The sequence below is a fragment of the Gallinula chloropus genome, assembly GCF_964237585.1.
Source record: "Gallinula chloropus genome assembly, chromosome: 15".
Lineage (NCBI taxonomy): Eukaryota > Metazoa > Chordata > Aves > Gruiformes > Rallidae > Gallinula > Gallinula chloropus.
In genome coordinates, this window is record NC_140100.1 from 1,794,588 (window position 1) to 1,822,173 (window position 27,586).

Here is a 27,586-nt window from a genome sequence, read left to right on the forward strand (position 1 = left end):
AACAGGGGCACAGTCAGGACAGAGCTGGGACTGGTGAGGTTCAGAAACATTTTTCAGCACCACTATCTCCATCCCAAAGCCCCTGAACTTCCAAATTCAGGGCTTGGGTTCAGGCTGACTTTCCACTGATGATGATTACTTTCAGACAAAGATTTTTTTTTTCCTTTTTACTTTTTCTGTTCAGAACTCTTGGAAGCACTTCCCTTCTGCTATATATTTCTTAATTGAGTTCTTGGCATAAAGAGGGGAGAAACTTTTTCTAGCTATGTGAACTGGGAAAGCCTCCAACTTGTAGAAATAATTTAAAGACTTCAAGAAGGTCCAAATTTCCAAATAACTTTTACTCCTTTGCTTTGTCAGCTGTAAGTATTTGATGAATAGGGTGGGACTATTGTCAATATTTAACAGCTCAACACAAATATTATTCTTCATACACTGTAAAAATAGTATATGAAATGCAGATCAAGCACTTCATTCTGTGGTTTGGTAGTAACAGAAGCAAGTGATAAAATCTCCCTTGCCTCCATACAAAGGCATAGAGGGGGAGACATATGTTACCAGTGGTAACAGTCTTCCCTGCTGGGAAACAAAACAGTGAGATTCCTCACTCCTCCCCCTAAAGTCATGTCCCAAGCAGGGTTCTGTGATAGAACATTGGTTGTGAACGGTTTCTGAGTAAGAAACAGCAAGGTATGACTCTTAATTCAAACCAGATTACCAGTGAAGTCTTCAGTAACACAGCTTCTTTTATCTCCAGGACTCCTGGAACAACTTTGTAGTTATTGCGATAAAAACACAAGTTATTTCTGGAACTTTCCCTATATTTGGAGAAATTCCTCACAAAAAGCCATCATTTGACATCAGTTTGCAGAATGGAGCAGCCTGTCCTGTCCATAGCATGTGCAACATGACTATGACTATACTACATCTTGACTTTCTAAACGAGCCTAATGTTGGTGTGAGATGGGTTTAATGAGTATGGGAAGTAGGCTTGGGGTTCACTTCCCAATACTGTGTTCCAAAATGCTTTCCCATGATGGTAAATCTTTAGGAACATATCACTATGTACACGGCTTGATGCAATAACCAGGAGACACTCAGTTTCTCTCGTTGGGTAAGATAGTAGTGTAAGATGGCTCAGCCACAACTGCCCAGTGAAAACTGAGGCTAACTCACAAGGAAGTATCAGCACTGCTCAGCTCAGCGTGCCTCAGCAAGGTTCTTTTATTGGTAACTAGATTAAACCACCACCCACACAAAACAAAGGATAAGGAACAGAGCCAGTTTATTCAGGAGACTTTCAAATGTAGCATTGTTTTGCATTTGGCTTTGGTCCAGTGTAAAATGTTTCGTGTGTTCCTAAAGCTGCCCTGTAGAGAGGACCCAGAGGTAGCAGGAAAGCTCAGTTATTGGGATTGTAGCTTGCTGGTTACTCTGTAAATGAGTCTCAGTAAATCCAGGAAAAAAATGAGTAAAACATTATTACACCATTTTGTCCAAAACAGTCAGAATGCTTTACCATTGGTTAAAACTAGTTCTTCCTCAAATCCTTTACAAAGATTACTGCATTGTTAATGTGCTTCAACTGTCACCCAGAAAAGTTAGATCTCAAAGCCCATTCCATCCTCCTGTCTACCACAGAGTGGTGCTCCTTTGTGAGCTACAAAGCTGAGCAACCTTGACTTGGTGCACTGAAGTTGTCCTTCAGTCTCTTTAAGTGCATCACATCGCTGTACACTGTGGTTCTGTTCCCACTCTGTCTTCACTTTATGAAAAGCCAAATTAAAAAGTAGAAATGGAAAGATCAAATCTGCAGGAATACAGGCTGCCAGTGTACCTGAAGTGGTGGCACTGATTCCCCTTCAGCTTCTGTGAATTAAGTTGCTTCTGAACCTTCTCTAAATCCAAACACCAAATCCTAGCATTGCTAGACAGGAGCAGAATGTAAGGATGAGGTAAGCATTTAAACTGGACTCCTCAAGACAGGGACTGAAATACAGATGACAGATGCTGTGTTCATCAGTTAAATTCTGTATCCTACTGGTTCTCAGCATTTCAGAAAGCATTTCAGGCTTTCTAGCAAGCAGCTCCCATGGGACGCAGTGGCAGGTTATTTTACTGTAGTTCAATTCTGTTTGCTGTAAGTCACCTATTTCAATGAACAGCAGCTACAGCTGAAAAGACAAGGTTGCTCAAAGGAAAGAGGCATGATGTTTTTATTAGTTTATTTCCTTAGGAACAGAATAATTCCCTTCATTAAATGTTTGGGATCTTTGCAGCTGTTGTATCATGCTCTAAGGTGCCAAAAGCTGCTGTTCAAGCGTATCCCATGAGCTGTGGGGTGCTGGGGAAGACCCCGCGCATGTCCATGCACTTCTTGTCAATGAGGAAAGAGTTGGTCTTCACGGAAATGTCATGTTCCAGCTTTGACTTGTTGATGAGCAGCATCTGCAGAGTATCATGGGCTTCTTGCAGGCGTTGCTTTAAGGTATATACGGTGTCATCTATTGTGTGAACTTCACTGACAAGCCTGAAAAAGAGAGAAGGGAACAGATTGCCCACGGAACCTTAGCATTCCCTCAGGACATTCCTCTCTTCACTGTTCTCCTCTCTTGATCATGTTTTCCAGCAGGCCTTGAACAGTTGTCTTGGACTGAATCAATATGAAACCTGTTTGCCAAACTCGCTTGCATAGCATCTACACCTTGCTCGGGCTGACCTTCAACAGCACCTTATGTGCTCTGCTGGGATGTATCTTTCGAATTGCTGTTGTCTTCACTTGCAGCCTCCCATTTGCATAGTGACTCTAGGATTAGCAAGGCTGTGTTGAGCACTTGCATGTGGCCCTGTAGAATATGTCTGGGGTGGATGTTACTGGAGGGTGTTGGTGTAGTTCATGATAGCTTAAATTTGTGCAATGGGATGTGCTAAACAGTCTAGTTGTGATACAGAAGCACTTTAAGTGGAAAAAGAACAACTTGCTCTGACTGGGGAGCTCTGAAAGCAAGATTTTCTGTTGAGCTTGTATCTTTTTGTGTCTTGTCAATGGAGATGTGGCAGATGATCTTGTACAGTCACTAGGCTGGTAAACTCCTTTAATAGTATCAACTTTGTGTATTGTCTAATGCTCTGTTATGTGTTTAATGCGTTATAGACCATAGGAAAGGTTGAGTTTTGTGGGGTTTTAATAGAATCCACTTTTAACTTGTTTTGGGATAGTCCCAGTTGTTTCAGCACAGAAAAACTAGACTTTATTAATTTGTTTTCTGTCTAATCCCTTCAAATGCAAAGTTGGCAGCACACACAGAGAACAAGTGCCAACATCAGCACTTCCTTTTAAATAAACAGCAACCTCAGATAACATTTACATGTTACAAAGAAGTGGTTCATTTGATATTTTCTTCCCCCATTATAGTTGAACTGTTGGGCTGAACCCCTTCTTGCTTTAAACCACATGAGGGAAATATGCTTCATTTATTTAAAAGCAAAAAAAATCCTTTAAAATGAATTAGCAAATGGTTTTACTTTCTCAGATAGGATTTTGTCTCTAAGAAAATATATTTTGAGATGTGAGCTCAACTGAAAACTGCAGTGGACAGGAAAGTATCCAAATTTCAAAGCTTCAAAATTGGTTTATCATTGCAGTTGTGATAAGCATAACATTCAGTTATTTGGATCAGTCTGGACTAGAGAGCTGTGGTAGAACAAAATTCATATGCATTGCATGAAGAATGGGATATACTGAGTATCTGTCAATATAACTACATCTAGTAAACAGTGTACTTGTGTAAATTTTTCTGTTAAAATATTAGAATTCATGTTAGACTGACAGAAAACTTGTGTATATGTGAAGCCTAAAATACTTCCAAATAGCTGTGTGACACCTTGTGAAGCTCTTACATAGCCTACAAGTTAGTGAGAGTTAGATTGATTCAGAGCCCCTGTGTACTTCTTGGTTATAAGTATATCACATTAATGTCCTTTCACTCTAAAGAAAATGTTCAAAGACGTTTTGATGTTCCAGTGACTTCCAATGAAACTGCCAAACTCTTTTAGGGGTGGGACCTTTTGGCTTGTCATCAGCATCACTGGCAGTTAAGGGCAGAAGAAGGGATAACGTGACACTGTTGCAGCACGCTTTTGAGCCTAAATCAAACAAGTTTTATATCTTGGTTAATGCAGTCCTGCAGACTGGACTGATATCAGTCATAATGCTGCAGGCGTTTTGTGAACGAGATCTTTGAGAAGAAAGCAGGGAGAGAACACTCGGAGCAAGTATAAGGCTAGGGGTAGCTATTAATATGTTTAAAAATAAATATTTAGTATTTATCTTTAATAAAATGCTGATACCAGTGTATTTGCATATCTAATTGATGGTGTTGTGGTAAATGGAGTGATAAATGATCTGTTCCCATAGTAAATGTAACCACTAAGTGAATGCTACAGGGCTGTCAGAAGTTCTTGTTTTCTCACAGCTGAACTCCTGCAACTAGAGCCGATGTGATTGATGGGATACAAGAAGCCCTGTGAATACAACTGTCCAAATGGATATAAAAGAATTCAGCTTCTATCGGTGTTTTGTGACATAATGGATGTGGAGAGCAGAGTGTGGTGAAATCTAATATGTGGATATGCCAAACTAAGTATCAAAATCTGATTAAGGAGGTATGAGGCTGAAAAAAACATACTGCATTGTGTAACTTATGATTTAAGGAATTAGAAGTGAGAAGAACATAGAACTGCCTTTGTTGGAAGGGACCCTTTTAGATCATCAAGTGCAACCATTGTGTCAGTATCACAGACTGATTTATTACATCTTCCTTGTTTGAATAGAAGCTTTTGAGCTGATAAAACACTGTTCAGAAAGGCATAAATATTCAGCTTAAGCATTATATACTTCGTTAATCTCATTGTATGTGGAGCTGTTGTATACAGTGGGATTTTGCTAGAGACATGAAGGGAATAGTTGTCTACTTGTTTATCAAAATATGCTATTTCTCTTACTGGACTATGAAATTCACTCCAGTTACAGGAGGAACCCTGGTGCAGTATTTCTTGAGGACCCCAACAGAGTACTTTGAGGGCAGTATTTTAAATAAGATGTACTCCATAAGGTCCTTTGGGAAGACGGATGAGTCCTGACTGGATGGGAGGGAGATAAAAGGGATTAAAATTCAGAAGGCCCTTCAGTCCTTACAGAAGGAAGGCTGGTGTCTCAAACTCTCGTATATCCAGAAAGACACAATACAATGGGTCACAGCACACAGGCTGATGCCAACATGTGCTGGGAAGCCCCCATAGCTGCTGTATAACAAAAATGTATGCCAAATGAACTAACCTCTGGAGGATACTGGAGTCACTGTATAGTTTAAAATGAGTTGAGGCAGTAAGAGATGCTGCCTCATTCTTGTTTGCAATTATTTTTTTAAGAAATGTGACCATTAGTTAACTTTTAGCATCAGAAGACAGAATTTTGTCTGTGATAACATGTTTCTAAAATTAGCTGTTTCATAAAGTGAAATTTTCTGTTTCACAGAAACATAATTAAAATAAATTCCCAAGTCCCTCACTCAGACACCCAAAACATATCAGCCACCAACAAGCAATTGAGCTCTTAACTGTCCTGGAAGAGGCAACTACTCATATTGAACATTAGATGTTTTGGCCCATTTTTCCCACTTGGATTTTACTTCTTTCTCCCAGAATCTGTATTGCAATGTAATGAATTCAATTCTAGTATCAAGTGATCCACACTGTCATTAAGTTTCCTGTTGTTGAGTGGCTGATGAAGGAAGGGATGGAGTAGTGTGTCCTTTACTTACTGCAGCTGAGGTGCATCACGGCAAAGTTCTATATTGGGTCGCTTAGTCCTTCCTGCCAGGCAGGTCTGAGCCACTTTCAGTGGGCACTCCTTTGCCTTTATGGATCTCTCCAGAAACATGATGGTATCTTCTGTCTGGAAGATTTCCTGAAGTATCTGAGCAAAGCAGAACGCTCTGGTAAGCCTCATGTGCACACAAAATCAGAATTGACCCCTGCTTTTAAACACTCCTATTGGAACTGCATGTCATGTTGCTTAGTTTAGGGGAGGAGTTTACTATAAAATCACATCAATTGGATGGATTTGTATAATGTTGGCTTAATCTTGCCACACTTTATTTTTAAAGGACATGGTAACAAAAGGTCATAGGAGAGCCATAAGGAAGGGGTCATACACTCATACATCACATGAAAGCATTTCAAGTTGGTCCTGGAAAACAGGTTAACATCTTTCACTAAGAAATGCACCATATACTTTTTATTGTGAAATTGATAATTTTATAGGCAAACTTGCCTATAAAAGCAGAAGAGAAGCACTGAGTTATTGTGATGGAGGAAATTCTGACTGATTTTTTAGTAACACCATTTTCTTAGAGGCAGTGTTTATAGCTCTGTAGAGACTTATTTCCATTTTGCTTCATTATGTAATTTTTCTCCTAAACAAAAAAATCTGCTGTTTGATCTATGAACATTTTGCAAAGATAAAATTCCCATGAACTGCCATTTTCATTTAAATTTCATTCAAATCTCACTCCTGACTCATACAAATTCAAATGCAATCAAATAGATCTCCTCTGAAATCGTTTCATATTCCAAGTATTTTAGAGAAGTTTGCTGCAAGAACATAACACAAGTCATGTTTTCATATTGAAATTCTACTCTCAGTTTTGAAAACTCTGCTGGGAGCTGCAGAGGGAAGACCAGCTCTCTTTTATAGGCTTAATTTCCATAAATGGGGAAGAAACGGAGTGAAACATCACCCAAAAGGAGAGCCCAATGGAGTTAGTGTAGCATAGTTTTTAGTTGCAGTGGATGTTATCATATAATCATGTTATCCCTGAGAATACTGTAAGTGCTTTTGATGTTTTAATCTGTATGAAAAAAACGAAATTGCAAGTGAAAGCTTTGCTCAGCCTTAAAGAGAAGGGAGAAGATGTTTATATTCAGGTAACGCTTCCCAGGCAATTGATTGTATTACTCTGTAGTGAATCCTGAGATGGTGAGCCTGCTCAAGCTTTCCTATAGACAGCTTTAAAATGGAAGAGAATAAATTGAACTATAGTAGTTGCTCAAGCCAGTCTACTAAAATCAATGCAACTTGAATTTCAACCACCACTAAAACTGGTGTAATGTGATTTAAATTATGTTGCTATTTACATCTTGTTTACACACTAAGTTGTACCAGATTTGCCAACAGTGTGTGTGTGATCTGAAAATTCAGTTAGTTCCTGCTGCTGAGAGCAGTTTGTCTATTAATAGACAAAACCCAAAGAGTTAAGGATGCCAGGAACCTGCACCCCAGTCCCAGTCCTTAGGGAGGATTTGATGATGTATAGTAGAGCAGTGTGAAAGATGTCCTGGCTAGCACTGTCCTAAACAGTTCAACCCATACAGCAGTGCAGTTTTCCAATAGATGAATCATCGTAGACCCTGAAGCAGCAGCCTGTGAACATGACTGTACCGATTTCAAGCCAGGTCTCCACACTGCACTGGGCCCTTTGGGTCCAAGGTTGGCTCTCAGAGCTAGCTTGAGAGCAGCTTCACCCAAACAGAAGTTTCAATTGCTTATAGACTGCAGGGGAAAAAAAATCTGGTTTATGAACAGAACACAGTGTGGGAGAAAGTGAAGGTACTGGTGGTAAATTCCTCCTTATAATTTTATTCTGCAATGGTTACTGTATTAGGTAAACACTTTAAGGGAATATCTATGCAGGTAATCCAGTGTGCTTTGGTAGCTACTTGTTTTGCAGAGAGAGTACTTATTCAAAGAGTGCAGTGTTAGCTGTATTGTTTTACATCTTGTCTATGGTTTTACCAGTAACACAGACTTAGTTCTGTAGATAAAAATAAACAAGGGAAAGAAACATAATGAAGTTGTTATAAATGTCTTCATTATGCACCAAGCCCACATACTTCCTTTTCCCTCAAAACACCAAGGATTTGGGGCTTCTGCTGCTCAGGAGCAGAGTTGGATTAGTTTGTGCTGTTACACTTTTTGTAACCTCCCTGGGTGGCTCCAGTGTCCTTTTCATCTGAAGGTGGCTCAGTGAGCTCCAGCTCTCAGGTGGGCCCTTGGTGGTTCCACAGATGTACGTCAGGGAGATTTTTACAAGCCTGCCAGTCCTATTGTTTGTTCCCACTGTTCACCTCACTGCTAATCAAAAACATCAACCTGTGGGGACATATCAAGGCCTCGAGGCAAAGAATAATCAGTGCTTTTAGAGGTCACCCGCTGCTTAGCAGGGTCCTCCTTTCCTGTGTTTATGTTACAGCTTCAGTCACTGCAGGGGTGTTTCCCATGCTGGGAGCCAGATCCACTCCTGTGTAGTTCTGTTACCTGCAGGGGAGTGGTGAGGATGTTTGCCTCTTGCAGTAATTCTCCTAACAGTTTGGAAGAAATTGTAAACCAACTTATTTCTTTTTTAATTCAAAGTGAAAAAAAAATGATGAAATGAAGTAGCACACATCCCAGCCCAGTAAAAACTGGGCAAAGTCTCAATTTCAGAAAGGACTGAGTGGATTACTTGTTTCCTACTTGTGGTAAAGCAGAGGACTTGCACTCCATTCTGGCATGTCATTTTGCTTAATTTAGGGGAGGAGACTGCATCAATTGGATGGATGTGAGTTCAGATTTTAGGATGTTTGTTGTTCAGACTTTGAGCTTTACTGGTAATAACACTTTATCTCTTGGGCTGCAGGTAGAAATAGTGATTCACCTCTGTGGAGCAAATCTATCAATGATGCAGCGTAATTAGAGCAACCCAGAGCATCTGGTTAGAAATGAGCCATGACTGTGAAACCAGCTCCCCAAAGCAGTGCTGCAGTTCACAAAAGTGCTTGTGTTAAGGTAAGCCTGTAACACAGTCACTGTGCAGATGCTTCTGTCCTGTCATAATATTAATCAAAGCAATTTATTCACTGAGTGGAGTGAGGTTACGAGCTTTCACACTTGGTTAGAACAATTAACACTAATTAAGTTAGAGAAGAGGATGAAATTCTTATTTCCTGCAATATTTTTCCCCTGCCCTCTTTTTCTTTGGTATATTTTTCTGTGTGTGGAATAAAGGTGGGAAGCCATTAAAGGGGATGCAGCACGTGTACAGAGACATACTGGAGAAGGCTCTAGAAGTATTATACCAAATTTATAAGAGGACCAGGGAAGGAATTTAGTAGTCCTCAGTATTTCAGGTTACAGTGCTACCACTCTGCAATAAATCCTTATTATGTTCTTATATAAGAACTTCCAATAGTAAGCCACTGCCATTCCAGTACTGTGACAATGCTCCTGCAGTGGTTGTGTGCCCTTTTCTCTTTCATTCTGCTTGCATGAAAAAATGAATACCAGATGTTTTGTAAGATGTAGAAGGAACAAGCTGATTCTAATACTGACAATGCTGAGCATATTACCCATGTAGAAACTGTGGCAAGGCCATTTTCTTTAAGCTCAGCTAGCAGAGGGAACTTCAGAAGGGTGGGTTTTTTGAACTCTACTTTTTCCAGTCCTCTTCTGATGCATTCAGGTGTGGCCACAGTGCAAGTACAACCACCAGACCAGACCACAAACCTATGAGTTTCAAGTCCATAAGTGCTGGTAACCCGCAAAGCTGAGGTTTGTTTCTGTTGCTGTGCAGCATTTATAGCACATAGCACCTGGCTGGCCCTATTGCCTGCTGTGTGCACACAGCACTCACATAGGTGCTCCCTTAGTGACACGGAAGCAGGAGACTCTGTTGTCCTCTCTTTTTAGAATACTAAGGCATGTATGCACTTCCCCTACAAATAATGGCATGTAACTGCCATGGGATAATAGCAGTCTCATATCTAGAAGGGACTTGATGTTTTTAGAGCCAGCATGGCTCATAAATTTGTGCAATGTTAATGTCCAAAAAGGGCAGGCTCTGAAGGGTCAATAGAAAATGATTCTTTTTATTGCGAATCCAGTAGTTCATTAGTCATGAAAAGAGCTTTCATCTAAAAGTCACTGAAAACTTGGGTTTATGCCCAACCCTTGTAATATTTTCTTTTGGCACGATGTGCAGTAACTAAACTTCCGTGCCACACAACTTTACTAGGTGCCCTGGTACCCTGCTGGCAAAGGGAGGAGTAGTCTGCAAGCACATTATGCCCAACCAAGGCAACTGGTCAGTGCTGCTGAGCAAACCTCTCATTTGCTGAAGAAAAACATTGTTTAAACCTGCCCAAGAATTCAAAACTCAGATGCAAAACCATACGTTCATCTTTAAGCCCTGCTTGGCTGTGGGTAAGTGGATGTGGTTTAAGTTCACTGTGTGCTCTCAATTTACTTTTTTAATTTTAAAGCACTGTCATTTAAGACACACAAAGAAAAATGCCCTCGGGGGAACCACCTCCAACGCCGTGCAGAAGCTTTGTACAAACAGTTTTGGATTACTCACTCTGGCCACACATTGGATAAAATGATTTGGATAATCTGCTGTACATGAAGGGATTGGTGGGGAGGATCACCAGATAGCGTTGCACCAGCCTACGTCATTGCTGGACGACCTCCAAAGGCAGGAAGCAAGAATAATAAATACTGAGCAGCGTGTTCCTAAGAGAGCGTGGTGAGGGATTGGCCAAGGCAGCTGCCCATCCGGAAACTTTCCCTTCCAGGACATGAGTAAAGTTCTGTGCTGCAGCATTCTTGAGAGCTTGCAGAAAACTGCACTCCCACTCTTCTCTCACTTCACCAAAGCCACGATTTTCATAGGTTGGGTGCAGTAAGACCAAGAGGAAGAGCTGCTGAAATCATACATGTTTCATCATGTAATCAGGGTAGTCTTACGTACAACACAACCATTTTTTAAATGCTACAGTCTGACAGTAGTCCTTGTTTCTTTGTTGGGTCCAAGATTTGCTCAGTGTTTAGTATCAAAATGCAGCAGCCAAAGACTCTGGAAGGGACGTTCTTGTGTTGCCTCATTTCGTCATTTTAAAAATATTTAGTATTTTGCCTCAGTTTTTAACACATTTTTACCCAAGTTTCTATATTTCATCCAGGTTACTTTGTAGAAGTGGTATTTGTTGAGGTTTTCATACTTAATTGAATACATACTGTATCTGTGCCTGATTTAATAATTAATTTTACACTATATCACCATGCTTTTTCAAAGTAAAGCTATGACACCTGGAAATCTCTGAATTACAAGTATAACCCTGATCTCAAATCTGAAATGAATTTGGACCTGAAAATTTGTTATTATCATACTGTAGACAAATTCTTGGGAGAGATTGCCATGTTGTCTTGGTTTTTTTAGGGTTGGTTTGTTTCTTTTGATGCTTAATCGTGAAACAGTGACGTGCAATTATGAGGTTTTGGTTTGGTTTAAATCACATGGTGGTGGGGAATAGTCCAGGAATCTTTTAAGAAATGAAGAAAAGAACATTTTAAAGAAGAAAATCACACTCCATAGAATGTGGCATCAGCAGGTAATGTATTCAGATAGTTTAAGTGTATTGAAGCAGAGTTAGAATTACTCTGAGCAGTAACCTCTGTGTATTTGTTGTCTGTGCCCGTATGGGATCACTTTCACTTAAGAGAAGCAGCAATTTACTTTGTGTGCAGGGAAAACATCTTTAAACCAATGCATTGCACAATTCATCAGGCATATCAGAAGTGGAGAGATTGGTCTGGATTTGGGAATATTACAAGTTTTTTATAAAGTTTCCAAACAATGGGAGCAGGGTTGGCATAAACACAGTAGGCTTTAGCTTTCTGATCTGCTGGCTGGAAGCTCCGCACTTACCAAAAGACACCTATAAAATGTCCAGTGCTTTCCTTAAATGTGATATTTTTCACCGAAAAGAGGAAACTATCAGAAAGTAAATACTATACTTTTAAACCAAAGAAGCTAAACATAGACATCTGGGCACTTAATCTGTGTCCTTGCATAAACTGGTCTGAACACAGATTAAAGCAGAGGATCCAAGGACCCTGGGCCTTTCAGTTGGTCAGTATAACAATTTAGAGTATTGCAAAGATCCTCCTTCCACTAAATTCCAATATGCATGTTTTACTTCAATCTCTGAAAATAAGCAATATCATATTTATATGCAATCAGCTTCTATTTAGCTTGTAGATTTCTAGGACCAGGGGAAAAGTTGCTTAATTTAAAACAGCTTTATTAAAATTAAAGGGGGAGAAAAACCTGAGATTATTTAACTTGGCCTGGATTTAGTAAAATATTTTTAAAATAACAGAGGAAGCCATGATTATACACAAGGAAACACTTAACTCTTTGCATACTTCCTTGCTACACTTTTAACTATCAAAGGACAAGAATAAGCATCAGAATTCTATTCTGTTTCTCCCTTCACATTTGACATTGTGTCATGTTTTCAGATGCTGCAGGACCAGCAATTTCAGAGTGCATCATCATTTAGGAGAACAAAATTAAGTGCTGTTTACCTTATTTTTGCTAAATCAGGTCAAAAATAGCAACAAAACAGGCAGTTTGGGCCTTGTACATGCTCTGTTTTGTCTCAGGTTGCCTCATCCAAGAGAAGGGTATAATCCCTTCAGTAGAGAGATGATGTCTCTAGAATGAGATAGTGGCAGAAAGAAATTACTATGGCTTATACACTTGCTCTGCCATATGGATTCTTGTCAGGAATAAGACTGATTTTAGTCATTATTTCAACCCAGTCACGGTAAGCTAGACTTGCCTTGACTTCATAGAGTCAATGCAATGCAGTTATTTGACCCTTTGGAGCCTGAAAATGCTTCATTTCTGGTAAAGCTACTATGTACGTCCATTGCCTTCCTGCAAGACAGCCCTTGCTGAGAATAAGAAACAGTTTTAGATGTATAAGCAGATACATATAGTCTTGAACTAAATCCTGTTTCCTCTGTTAAGCTTCCATGAATTGCCTCAGTGCATAAGAGTTGCAGGGGAGGGAGCAGTAATAGTAGCAACCACCTCAGTTTCTCACACGTAAATGTTGTGGCAGAAAGTATTTGTCTTCTGTATCAATGCCAGCTAAGTCTGACATCTGTTCAACCTGTGTCCTGCTCACTGTGAGAGGAGAGTTCTGATATTCTGCAAATAAAGACACTTGGATTCATGACACCAGCCATTCCACCTCAGGATGTATTCAGGTTATACCCCTAGCCTTTCACATTTCCCTTAGGATAGCTCCCGAAGCAGAGCACTGCTGCACAGCATGCTGAGGAGCCTGGCTTCTCCTATATGGTTTCTCCTCTTGCCTATAGTTTGAGCTCTGATGTAGTTTGGGCAAGTCTTTATGATTTCCTGAGATGAAGCAAGGGTTCTGGGAGAAAGAAATCTGGTTTTGTCAAGTGAGTACCTCAGCTTTCACCTGTAATTTCTCTCAGTTTGCAGGCAAAAGTCTATTCCTAGTTTAAGTAACTACTTTTTTTCCTTCAAACAGGTTTTTCAGGGTAAGTTTGAGCTGCCTCCACCAACCAGCACACCTTCCCAACTGCTTCTGAGTCACTCTTTAGTAATCCTCTGAAAACTCTCAAACAGGTTCCAATATTAAATGATGATTAACTGTGTACCCAGCCACTTTGAACAGGCATGAAAGCCTGTATATAACTGAGATTTCAGGGCATAAAAAGAGGAAGGGAAAAAAGCAATCAAGGAAAGATATTAAAGTTGTGAGGATACATCAGTGTCTGAGATGACAGTCTTTGTGGGACAAGTGTGATGGAGAAAGTAGCCCCTCTGCTATAGACATGCTCCTTGCTGCAGCTCTCAACACTGCTGCACCTCTCCTCGTGCTCCTTGCAGGGGCACCTCTCATTGTATTCCAGTATTTCTTTATGTTCCTGTTCAGAGGAACAGGCTGTGTCCTTTTCACCAGCCCTTTCAGAATTTCTCAGATAAGTTTGAAAACTACTTCAGAGGCTCATAGGCAGTTTCTGATTTTATTGCCACTGAGGTTTTCCTGGCTTTCAGTCTAGACTTTATGCTAGTTGTAAAATTAAGTAGGTTCATGCCTTGAATTAGAATAAAGTTGTGTAAAAATTACTCAATTCTTCTCACCCCGAAATAAATATACTCAATAGTTGCTTAGGATTTTTTTTTTCTTAGATTTATAGATAAATAAAAATGTGTGAAGGGTAGACACACTGTGGGGGTAAGTTGAGATGGATAACTTTCGAAAATAAATACTACAGGCTCTTCAAGTATAGAGTAAAAATACACCAGGCAAAACAGAAAGTGAAAGCTAACTTCCATCATATATTGATGTAATATACTGCCTTTTCATCCCCCAGGGGTGCAAAAAACAAGCAGAGCTGCTCCTTAAAGAAGATATTCTCAGTGATATTCATGGCTACTCATTTACTGGAAAGGGTGGTTATTTTTTCATGGTTTTACTAAACATGTACCTGTTTTTCTAGCACCTTTCTGATCCCTGTGCTCCTGGCTAGTGGAATAGCCAGGCTTGCAGGAAGGGTGGTGCTGGGCACTCTGCCTCTGGGCGTAGAAACACTTGTGAGCACAGCACAGGTGTTGGAGCTGGCAGAGATAATCTGCTGGTTAGGTATGGTATAAATACTGGCCTATGTAAACATGTCACTTGCTCTCTGGTCTGACTGATTCCCAGAGCTAATGTACATAAACATCCTGCCTTATTGGTTATTTTTAGGAGACTGAAGCCAAGGTAACTATTTACATTAATATTAACTTTATGGAAAAAAGATGCAAACATATTAATGAGGGGCTGGCACCACAATTAAAGGGTTTTCTTCTTTTCCTAAACATTTGTGTACTTTTACACCAGATGTAAAATATCTCTTGGCATAAACTGAGTGTTTCTTGAGGTATGCTGAAGACGACATACCAGCCTCTTCTGCACTGAATTGTGTACACTGTTTGCTGTTTACCAGCCTAAAAATTTGGTCCTAGAGCAGCTCTGAGCCTGAACAGTCACATGTTGTGATTAGACTCTTGGAGACTATTTGCATCCCCAAATGACCACATGTGCTGTGAGCCCTGTGATGATGAAACACAGAAAATCTCCTTTGGTTTGTGATCTAACACTTGCCAAATACTTAGCTAGGGCTTCTGGCCTTCTGTCTCCAGCACCTCATAGTTCCAGGGTTCTGCTATCCAACTTCTGGATGAGCCTCACATTGTTATGACTGAGATTAATCCCAGAATGAAGCAAGAAAAATTAATCTGGACTTGTGCAGTTGAGACAGAAACAGCACATTCTCTACCTTAGGGTCAGAAAGAAGTCATAGTTCTGCACTAAGTCTGTAGTGCCTGCAGGTCACTCATCTCTCCTGCAGAATTTCCTCTTTGTAAGCCAGTGCCCATAGAGAAACCAGAGCTCTCAGGGAGATCAACAACCTTTGTTTCTGGTTTTCTGGTGCTGTTGAAGCTAGCTATCCCTGGTAAGCTGCTGCAGTGATGAATTCCTTTGCTCTGAAAAATAAGTGCTTATGTTTTCCATCTGGACTTGTCTGGCTTTTGTCTGGCCACTGATTCTTCCTTTGGTTTTGTCTGCTCAAGAAAACCCCCTTCTATTATGGTTCTTTTTTATTCTGTATAGATACTTGTTGCTTTAGCAAGTTCTCTGCCCCTACCCTAGCTGTTACTTGTGTAAGCTAAATAAAGCAGTGGCATCTAGGGCTGCTAACATCATCCTTTGTCATCTCCAAAAGAGAAAGTTGAGAACACTGACAACCAATGCTCTTTGGAGACTTCCCTTGTGCTGAATTTGTTACTTTATCTCAATTTGGAGCTTATTCAGTATTGGGATTCAGACCAAACTCCAGGCAGAATAAAGGGTAAAACAATATCCGATCTGTTCTAAGACATCTGTAAGCTGCTAAACATCCCTCTAAATGCAAATTGTTATAGTCTTACAATAAAAAAAAGTGATGGGACAAGTTATATATATAATAAAATGATATAGTGTGTGCATGTTTTCACTCTGAGTTGTCTGATGACTAGAAAATAAAGGCATTTGGTCTTGTTTAGAGTATTTAGAAAGAGGCAAAGGCTGCATCTCAAGCAGCATTAATGTTGTGGTCTTTACTCCTGAAATACCTTCTCAGTTACCTTCCAGTAAATGTTCTGAGGTGCATCTCTTGGCTTAGCTAAATTGGAAACTGTGTACAGTTATATGGCAAACCAGCTGAATTCTTTTTTTCTGAAGACTGTATTTTGTTCATGTTCCTCTAAGATGTGTGAACACTCCATAGCATAAACCTAGCTTAAATTCTATGACAGAACTTCAGTTAGTTACAGGAGGAAAATTCTTGGAGTCTATCCAATGGTACTTCAGTAACTCAAGGTAAATGGTGCAGGGACATGTTAAAAACTGAGGTCCAAGTCTCCCAGCAGTACTAGAAGCAGACAAAATGCTTACAAAAACAGATGGACTGCTGTGCAGTTATTGCTCTGAGACTTGTACAGTTTGTAACCTGCAGTGGAGACATTATGTCATTGATGGAGAAGGTCTTGGCAAAACTCCCAGCATAATTTTTGACAGAAGTAAAAACAAGATACCTTCCTCACATAAACACGTCCTGTGTGTCTTTTGGTACAGGGAACACACTTGCCAAGACAGCACCGAAGACAATGTCCTAGACTAAACCTGAACAGATAATAATAATGGATCACTGGGGTTTTTTACATTTTGTAAAATTCAGTGGCTCTTAGGAGGAGGAAGAAGTGCTGGAAGGACTGCTGTAGATTGCTCACACAGAGCTTTAGATACCAGAACTGCTATCAACTACTGTTGAACCAAAATAATCAACCCAGCAACCTTCTGAACAAAAATCCTTTGTTATGCATATAGATAACTGTTAAATGAGCACTCACTTCTTACTTCTACCCTCATTTATCTTCACCTTCCTCTTGTCTTTTTGAGGTATGGTCATGAATTAACAGGGCTTCCACCATGTAACTTCACCCACATCTTAACCAGGAATGCACAATAAACCTATTGCAGTTTTGCTTCTATGCTGCTATCTTACAATGCACCCTTATGTTACATGTATTCTATAATATATATATATATATAATTCTTCTGTAAAAGGGGCACTTAAAAGCATCACGAAAGGTTAGTGGAAAACATGAAGCAAATTTTCACAGATTTTTAAGTCCATAAGAAACTGTGATGGCCAGTTCAGGGATAAAGTGCTGTAGCTGGCTAGATCACACATAATCTAGAACACACAAAGACCACTTCAACCTATTTCATGCATTATAAGCAGGGGAAAAAGAGAACCCATGAAGTTGTGTGCTGTGACTTGACACATGTGGAGCTGTTTAGTTTGCACTTTCCTAAGAGTCCCTAACAATAAACTGAAAATGTCTTAAACTACTCATGGCAAATAGAATGGCAGGAAAACTCTGTTGTTTCTAAATGTTCATGGAAACAAATGAGTGAACATGAGGCTTCTCTATATGAGGAAGAGTCTTATTGGAAGAACTACTTACTTGCACAGGCCTTAAGTTAGAGCTAGGCAGTAAATGGTGCTAGCTTGATAAGATTTCATCTGTCAGTACAAAGGCAGCACCTCTTCTCCATAATATGTTTCAAAATTCAACTAATACACTTCCAACATGTCGCTTAATTTCAGTGAGAACTTACTGCAAAGGCAATGCAGATAGAGATTAACACAGGTCTGTCTCCATCTGTGCTGTTTCTGTGTGGATAATATGAAGACAGAGGCAGAAGAAATGTTTGATAAGTTGACTCTCTGACCCACTTTGAAATCTCTGGTGGTTTCTGACCACAACCAGGCCAAAATTCAGGTTAAAGATGTTGAAATGTGTTTATCAAAAGAGAGAGGAAGACTTGAAACTTAGGTGCCAAAGGTAGCCTAATGACATTCTGTATGTAATATTTTCAAATGTTAGTGAATTTGGGGCTCTTTGCTGCTGTAAAATGAAAGTGTAAAAAATTAGGCGTCTTCCTCTGAAACAGCATGTGCTGCTGCTTGCAGGCCTTTTTACTTGGGCACTTTTCAAAGTTAGTTCACTGCTTAAAAACACAACAAACGTAACTCATATCCTGTTTCTACATCAGGAAGTGGCCAAGAAATATCACCAATAAATGTAAAATAGAAAAAAGTACCCTCAAAGATATCTTTCCTCACTTTAAACATGTGAGTTGCCAACAAACATATTCAGTATGTGATTAGACCGATGTTTGGTTCCTTGGGAAACCTTGTCATGTCGTCAGTCTGCCTGTCTTTGAGTGAGCTCTTCTTAGGTCATGTGTGACTCAAGTGCATCACCTGAGGACAAGTAATACAGGTGTAACTTTTGAGGAGATGCTTTTTAGGAAAGATGTAAACACTGGAGAAGATTTCTATGCCTTTCAGTTACAACTAAGATAATATGTAGCTGCTGACCCTTAGTGAATCTTACCTTGGCCAGTTGTGCTTGGAGTTTGTTCTTTGCATCAGCTACTTCAGCAATACGGTTATTAAAGGCCAGGTTGGTAGTGATGAAATGATTCCACAGCTCCTCAGATGTGCGCTCCAGTGTGACCTCTGCCTCGTCTCGGAGTCTGGCGGAGTTGGCCCTTGAATGCTGGGAGTACCTGATATTGTCTTCACTGAATTTAGCCCACGTTGTGGGAACTGAAACACTAGGAAGAAACTGAAAATAAGCTTTTGTCTTTTGTTTTCCTCTTAGATAAGCTGTTTTCTGTTCAGTGATAATGACACAGCATTACACTAAGATCGAGTGTTCATCCACTCAAGTGTACAGGTATTTACATCAGGTAATTCTACTGGTTTCACACCCACTTCTTTTTCCTTTTTTCCTCTGTAAACCAAAGACTTGGCAACACCAAGTGAAGATTTTGGAGGTCTGTTGCTTCAACAGAATTTCTGTGGTTGGTTTGGATGCTGTAGCTGTTAACGGAAGGTCTCTGGCCCTGGTGTCAACTCCAAAGTAAGCAGGTTTATGTTTTTCTGTGTGAAGAATGACCTTTTTTGTTTGTTTATGCTTAAAAATAGGTCTTTGGGGTCAGGTATGAATGTTGGCAGCACCCCTTTGCCTTGTCTTTAACAGACAGGCAATGGTCTGAGTTCATACCTGCCCTATCTCAGCTGAAATTTGACACATTTCTCTGTGTCAGGGTGCTTATAACCTTAACTGGATTATTTGGGGTGATCTGCGCTGAAAAATGCCACCATCTGTCTCCAAATTGAAGTACTGGTCTTGGTAACCGATGTGATAATATAGTAAAGTGCATACATCAGTGTACTAAACCAGAGCTGACTTTACTTACAGCTCCTGATCCAAACAATTTCAGTGTACTTTTTGCAGGGTATTTGTTGTTTGGTTTTTTTTCCCCTCGATGGGAAAATATGGTCTGGTGTGTTATATTCATTTTCTCCTCACAAAATTATCTTTCCAAGTAGGTTTCCATCTAGACTGCCTGAAGTACTTAGTACTTAATCTGTTCTTTAACACTGCTGTTTCAGACGGTAATTTCTCTGGCTGGCTCTGTTGAGGCAGAAAACACCTACTCTGCTCCTGAGCACTGCAGGTATGTCTCAGGAAAACATTCATGAAAAATGTCATTTCTTTGGATAATAGTCGGTGAGAAAGGAAAAGGCTGTAAAACTTATCCCCACGAATCTCCTTTTTACTAGAGCTGACAAGAATAATTTTATTCATTGCTAATCCTAAAAGTAGGCAGCGTTATTCGAGTCAGCAGAGTGCCTGCCAAGTTTCTTTCAGATATGCCCTCATTTCAGTGGTGAATTAGGTGATCTTTTAATGAAAAGCAGAATGTGAGTAAATAATACTGATTTTTTTTCTCCCTTCTAACAAGACAGTCCTTATCACTTGAGCACATTCAGTATTCAAATATGCTGAGTTAAAGAGCGATAAGGGAACTAACAAGTCGTTAACACAAAAACGTGGTCCTCTGTTGCAAGCTGCTTTTCTTCTACTATTGCTTTTGGATTGGATGCAGATCTCAATGAGGCTACTGCTAATAAACAGTTTTCCAACTGTATACAACTGGGCCATGTTAGGTCAGCAGTTTCAGTTCAGTCTGTAGTGCTAAAGCTCTGCCAAATCTCTTTGATTGCACCGTTCAATACGTGTCTCTGTATAGCTCAACAGACAAACTTCTAAATAACCCAAACTACTTCTACAGAAACACATATAGTCCTTGGTGTGCACTTGCCTTCTGGCCCCACATTGCACTTAACCGCACACCTGAGCTGAATTTTTATTCAATTGGATGTGGGTTTGAAACCTGAAGGCTACAGAACAGTGTAAACCAAAACCTGAGGGAGACATCTGCACAAAGGAGTTTGAGGGCAAGGAGTGAGCTGCAGCAGTGGTAAATGATGGTCCTCACTGGTACACCCAGCTCACAGCACACTCAGTGCTGTAGGTGCTGGAGACTGACAGCTTCTGCCTGGCCTCCAGCAATGGCACCTGTTAGGAGGCAGGGGATATTTGATGGAAGGTGCTGCACCAAGGAAAAACAGGGCCATACAGAGAGAGAAACCACTTCTTTCTATATCTCTTTTCCTAGATAAGGGCAGGACTCGTGCTGTAACCAGGCTCCTAATTACAGCAGGAGCACAGACAGGGAAGGCTACAGCAGCCCCTCATACTCACGTCCCATCTGCTTTTTCCACTCCGTGGTAGAAGTTGATGCTGTCCGATGTGTTTCTCAGGTTATAGCACTTCTCATCAATAAAATGGGCTGAGTTTTTGTCAGCCAAGTCCTTCTCCAGGGCGTGCTGTGCATCCCTGTTGATGCTGTGAAGGGGAAAAATGTATGTCATCTGCACTTTCACTGTTGTGCTCAAGAGTTACCGGCTGTCACCTGCTTCCTACAAAACGCAGCGTTGGGGGTGGGTGACATGTACAGTGGCTTGAAAACGCTGCAGTGCTGTAGTTTAGCTAGAGGGAGCTGCTGTACCAATTATCCCTTCCAGCTTCTGGTGAGCACTCCCCAGAGAACTGTGTTTAACACATTTAATGATGTTTGTCATTTTGATGGCAGAGAACCACAAGAGTGAAAAACAGCGGGTAGCTGTTGTGTGGCATGAAGGGTGACCCCAGAGAAAAAGGGAGGAAGCTTTCAGTGATGACCTTCGTGCCAGCCAAGGTGTGAGAAAGAAAAGGGCAATCTCCTGATTTGGGGGACAAATTAATTTAGTCAAATTCAAATTGTACCTGGCTGGAAAATCTGATGAAATATTTCCACTCAGCTTGATCATGAAGAGGGCAGTATGTTGCCCCATCTCTGCTTTCTTACCCACAAGGAATTTTTGGAGTAACTTAATCTCCTTTGGCCCATCCACAAGGGGAAGGCCTGGCAGACCTTGGGCTAGGATGGGAGTGGTGTGGCTGAAGAATGAATCAGAGTTTGCTTTCCAGTGCATCAGGAAGACAGCACACACAAGGTAACTGGAAACGCCAGCCTAAAGAGCTGAACAGAGCTCATGCCAACCTATGTGACTTTAGTTTTCACCTGATCATATACCAAATACATTATGGTAGCAGGATGAACTACAGAAATGCACCTAGCCTGACTCATGAGAGTCCAGAGTGCTGTTAATAAGAGCAGATTTTATAATCATTTATAAAATCTATGTATGTCTCTTCCTCCTTTACTGTAATAACCAAGAACGGTACAGATACTTGAATTGTTTCTTTTGAAAATCATGTCATGTCACATAAACATGGCTTTTAGAATTTGTGTCAGTTCTCTGTAGTTAACAGGACAATGTGTTCAGAATAGTTTTACAAATTAAGTTATAAGGCTTAAATATAATTTGCATTTTCTAGGATATTTGTGTGGTCTCAAAGACAAAATACATTCCGAAGCCTCCCAAAACTAAAGTGTATATAGGACCACATAAAAATAATTTGACTTTGCCATAACTTATCTCATACCTTATGATGTGCTTAGATTCCTGTTTCTTTTGTCAATAATAATTTTCCTTTGATTTTAGTTTTGGAACTAAAAAAACCCAAACAGTTACCTTTGAACTTCAGTGTGCCACATGGCAACGTTGGCCCAACTCAGCTATAACCTTGATGCCCCTAATTTTAATTCTTTCAGATCAAACGTGACTTTAAAAATTGAGCTGCAGTCTGTGAATGGCAAATATTGCTCTTCTGAGGTTTAACACACAAATTCTGCCATTGGTAAGAATTAGAATTGGAGGGCAATGAGCATCTAACTGGCTAAGCCTCTGCTTTACCTTTGCTACGTTCAGTCTGTGGTTAGATACTAGCTAACAGTTCAGCTTTCCTCTCTTCATCATAGGAATTAAATATAAAGTCTTACCCCAACTGTTTACTGACTTTATGTGCAAGTTTTGTCAGTATTTCTTGAAAGTCCTTGAATCCATCAAGCTCCTGCAGTAGAAAATAGACATTGTCAGCACTTTCGTCAAACTTCATCTGTCTTGGTGAATTTACCCTTTTGATTCTGCATGTTGCAGCCATGTCACCTGAGATGTGATGTAGGTCAAGAATGGATGAATGTCCCTTTTCCTCAGTGCTACAAAGTTGTGTATTTTGACTAGTTTTGTGTGGCTTCTTATGTTACAACAAACTATTGGATGGAGTCTTTTGAATAAAGTCACATTTTGCTTCAAAGATACTTGAAACTTGAACCTTAATCCATTAATCTGTCCTCTCCACTTCAACATTTTTCCAGAACAAAGCCAATATTTTACTGTTAGTGGAGCAGGTTGAAAATATATCTGATTATATATCTGATCCAATCCCTCTGCCATGGGCAGGGACACCTTCACTAGACCAGGTTGCCCAAAGCCCCATCCAACCTGGGCATGAACACTGCTGGGGATGTGTTACCAGGGTTACCAGTCACTGCAGAGAAGTTTGATAATGGATTCTCACGAATGCTGTGAAACTTAGAAATATTAGGGAAGGACAATTTCTAATGTATTCCAGTGTGTGTAATTACATGCCAACAGCATGGGCTAGTTCTAACAGAAGCCTGTCCTTCCTTGTAATATTTTTCAAAGCTATAAATGTTAGTCAAAGAAATTCAAAGCCAGGGTTCCACTCAGCTTAAAATAAATAAACTACTCAAGACAACCACATTGAAACCTACACAAACACTGTAATTACAGTCCCTCAAACACTGGTGTTGCAGCCTCCTTCCTTTTTAAAAACTCTGCTTTACCCTCTGACCTTTGTAGAGTTTTGTGAGTTTTGAAACAGGCAGTAAAGTGGTTTAAATTTATTTGGAAGTCACTAAGACACCCCAAATCCAAAAATACAGACTCTGTCTCTCTAATTGTACAGAAAGTGTAGGAGCAACAGGAAGTTTAGAACTGGTTTTTCTGATTGCCAAAGGAGCTTTTGTTGTCCTTTATTGTCATTTTATTTCTAGCTTGCTCCATAGTCAGAGCAGTCTTGGGGAGATCAGGCAAAGAGCCTTTATTTTTCATTTTGATAAAATAGTTTTTTCATCTGTTTGTGTGGAACATTTGGCAGTACTTCATCCCACCCTACATTCTCGTGCTAAATTAAGTGCTGAAATGCACTTAGCTACTAGATCCTTTATTCCTCTTTAGAACCTGGAAACTCCAAGTTGCAGGCTGTAGGCTCTGAACAAGTATCTCTGTTCCCCAAGTGGTCTATACATCCTTCTGTAATCTGTTAATCTGTTAAAGTGCTTGAAGCAATGCCATTGTCCCATAACATTCTCTTCTAGTATTTTTGTTCTCCAATATAACTTTTCAAACATGCTAGCAATTTGATGTGGGTTTTTTTCTTTAGAAGACTTAGAAATCACTACTATTCATTATATTTCATTTGTTCCTTACATTATATATATAAATATATACAGAGAGAGATCAAGGCACAAAACCAGCATTTTATGTGTAAGCCCTAAGAACTTTGGGTATTTTAAAGAGCGTGGCCCAGAAAAAAATCTTGAGGAATATTTCTACCTTGTTTTATAGGATCAGGGAAGATAGAACCAGACAAGACTTCACAAGGATGTTAGGCTATCCCTCTTGCTCCAGGACGGAGGATTAACCATCCCCAATATACCTGGTTTTAATCTTTTCACCCCCTCAGTCTTCCAAATGAATTATTATATTTACACGGTTTGAAAAAACAAACTAGTAAGTTTGTTCTTACCTTTATGAGGTTCTTTTCCACATCATCATGAACTAAGTCTATACCCTGACGCTTCTCACGGTGGTACAAGCATTCCAGGGCTACCTGCAAGCAGACCAAGGACCATTTTGTTACAAGCTCAGTACTGCACTGGGGAGGGAAACCTTGGACCTTGCTGAAGGAGCCACAGCTGGCATGTCAAGTTATGACTATCTCTTGAGGGTAGAACAGAATAGGAGGTGGCTTCACTGTGCTCACCTGACCCATCTTTGTGGCTCATTCCTACTTACCTCTTAATACTTAATTATAAGGATTTGCTGCCACCATAACTGCCATTTCATTAGTTGCTGCTTATGTGTAGTAGGGCCTACATGTCTGCATGCTTTGTTGTACATTGTATGCCTTCAAACACCTACAGTGTCCTGCACTCATGTAGCAAAATCCTTTCATCTCATGAACCCTCATCCTCCTCCCTTACCCAGAGCCAGTGTTTGGAAGTTTCATACCTGCACAAGAGAATAGCTCCATAACTGCAGTCACTGCACAGGGAACTCGGTTCATGTGCCCCAGGAGGTTAACTGTAGTGTCTCATTGCTAACAAACGAAATGGCATTGGCTGGCACAAAGCCTTTCAGCAGAAATTGTTCCCTGAATAGAAAGCATCCTCAGCCTGCCACCCTGAATCAGTGCAGACAACTAAAAAAGTCATTACTGAGTGCTGAATTTTGGTTTTCTGTTTCTATTTGCCTAGAAACATTACTGATAGACATGGCTTCTGTCAGCAATACTGTTTATTTTGAGATTTTGATGGCACCATTCATTGACTCTTTATATAACTGTGGCTTTTTCTGTTGCAGTTAATTTGCTTGTGAGACTCTGGACAGCTTCAAACCGTAACACCAATGACCTATGTCGTATTCAACGGAGATGAAGCCATTTTCTTTATCCATTCCTCAGTACAGTAATGAAATAACTAGTTGTGTCAACCCACCTTCAGCGGTCCTTCCATTTCACCTGCAGCACATTCGAGCCGCTGCTTTGCTGTCTCCAAGGCTTGGTTCTCTCTCAGCAGACACTCCAGCTCATAGATGAGCTCAGACCTCCAGAAGTCGATGTTAGAGATCCTGTCTCCAAGGTTTCTCCTGCTGTCTTTTTGCATCTGGTAAGTCAGTTGATCCTTGTCTTGTATCAGCCTCATGGAATCGTTATTCATTCTATCAGCCCGGTGCCTGGAGGCCTCGGAGCCCCTCAGCTGAACCGTGTTCGCGTGGTGCCAGTCCCGGGTGCTGTAGCGAGCATGCAGGGCGGGGCGCAGCGCGGGCAGAACCGTGTGCGGCCGTCCAGTGGGAGCCAACTGCTTGTCAGAGAGGGGAGGTATTGAAACCACTCTGTGGAACAGACTGGGCTTCCGGGAGCTGAGGCTGCGGTAGCCTGGTAGGTAGCAGGACTGATAGGTGTCCTTGGTGGTGCTGCTGGGAGCGATCTCTGGGAACAGGCAGCTCTTCTTTGGGCCGCAGTAACTGGCTACCTGCGTGGTCCCCAGAAACTCCATCCTGCGCTGGGCTCAGGCAGCCGCGTGCGGGCTGTTCCGCAGCGTTCTAAGCACCCAGAGCTTCTGCCACCCTTCCCAGGGCGGCACCTTGTGACATAGTGCAGATGTCATAAATGTCCCAGAGCTGCTCTGTCTACAGGCTGAATCCTTGGGTTCTGGTGCTCCAGGGACCTCTCTGCTCATACCTCCTGTCCCAGGGCACACTGGGTTCCCCACAGAAAAGCAGTGCTTACCCCTGCAGAGCAGCTCTGTGTGTCTAGGCATGATGTGAGACTGGTTATAGTGCAGGGACATTTGCCAAAGGCTCACTCTGGATGGAGTTGTGGGTTTGCCCTCAGTGGGCTTACCCTGAACAAAACAAAAGGGGGGTTCATGTATCTCAGCAACTGCAGGGACACGTAGCAGCAGACAAACCTTCTGAACTGAGACACAGGCTCTGAGTCCTCTCTGACAGCTGCCCAGTGATCTCTGCAGATGGACAAAAAATAGTGTAGCTACCTTGGGCTTTAGTCTTCCCCTCAGCTGTATGCATCTCCCATAAAGAGTGTAAAAGACAGTAGAGACCTTCCTCTAATGATGACTTTTCTCCAGTTTAAACTGTTGAGTAACTGCTCAGAGAACTGTTCTAATTTCTCCTTTAGCCTTCTGGCCTTTCTGGCAAAAAATCTGTTTCTGGGATCCAGTGCTCTAGAATTGCACCGTGACCCATCTGCTGTGCTGAGAATTTGGAACATAAATAATTCCTTGTATCAGGCACTGTATTTCTCTATGCTAAGAGTCCTTACACCAGCACAGACTTATTCTAGTTTGAATGCAAAGACAACTACCATTGTTTCTTCTTCTCCAGACATATAATTATGAAACAGCTTGTTAACCTTTTTTGACTTGGGGTGATGCCTCAGAAAGCCAGAATCAAAACTCGATAGCCTTGGTGACTATTAAGCAGGTAGTCTTTATTGCAATGCTGGGCACACAAGGGATCACTCCTCCTAGTGTGTGCTGTGATTAAAGACAAATTTCTCACATTTATACAGATTAACTACACATATTCATTATAATTTCTAAGAAAAGGCAGGGTTATGCCAATTATTTCCAAGAAGTCATTTATATTAACTCCTCACGGATAGAGCGTGCTCAGCGACACTCGGGGGGTCTTCCAGTGGTCTCCAGGGATGAAGGCTGGATGCTTTCCTCTCTTCTTAAAGTACACAAATTAAAGTTATATTAATTGTCTCAAGCTACCTCTACAACAATCTGTTCAGCATTATTACATTTCATTGAATCAGGGGAAATGAAACCTGTATGTATTTATACACATTGCATTACAGCACATCCTGCCTCAGAAAGGTAGCACATTACACCCCAGCTGGAAAAGAAAGGAAAGGTAATTTTAAGTAAAGGGTCATTGTAAGTTAAATTTATCTTCTTACAACATTTGAAGTACGTATTGATGTACGTGCTCACTGGAGGGAGGCGAGGTGCAGGCAGGGGAGCCACGCACAGTGGGGCAGGCACCAGCCTGGGCTGTCTAAACAGGGTGAGATGGGAACTGCAAACATTCACTCACTCAGTAAACCTTCCCTTGCAGTAACCAGTGGAGCTAATTCTCAGCAGCTGCCCAGGAGGGTGAAGTTATTCCTGAGCATGAGCGACTGCAAGAGTGCTGGCAGAGTTCACCACTGAGCTCAGCCCGACTCCGAGGCTGTAGAAACCCCGTATTTTGCCCAGATGCCCCTGCAAGAAGAGCCCTGGTGTCTCTGGGAGGGGGGTGCTTTTCCTTTCTGGTGTCTTTGTGGGGAATGTACTGTACGACCTCAGGAATGGGAAATGATCTGCTGGCCCCAAAAGAAAAACATTTGAACAAGTACCTCAGTTTAAAACGTGGACAGTCCTGCTGACC

At 40.9% G+C, this 27,586-nt stretch overlaps 1 protein-coding gene across 1 annotated transcript; it reads right to left on the minus strand.

The window, feature by feature from the left end:
• Positions 1-2,316: 2,316 nt before the first annotated feature.
• Positions 2,317-25,686, minus strand: TEKT5 (tektin 5; the record flags this gene model as incomplete). The annotated part of the gene is made up of 7 exons (XM_084270917.1): positions 2,317-2,530; positions 5,823-5,977; positions 18,417-18,639; positions 20,640-20,783; positions 22,324-22,394; positions 24,156-24,239; positions 25,126-25,686. 7 exons carry the CDS (start codon positions 25,684-25,686, stop codon positions 2,317-2,319), a joined length of 1,452 nt encoding a protein of 483 aa, XP_084127043.1.
• Positions 25,687-27,586: the final 1,900 nt, after the last annotated feature.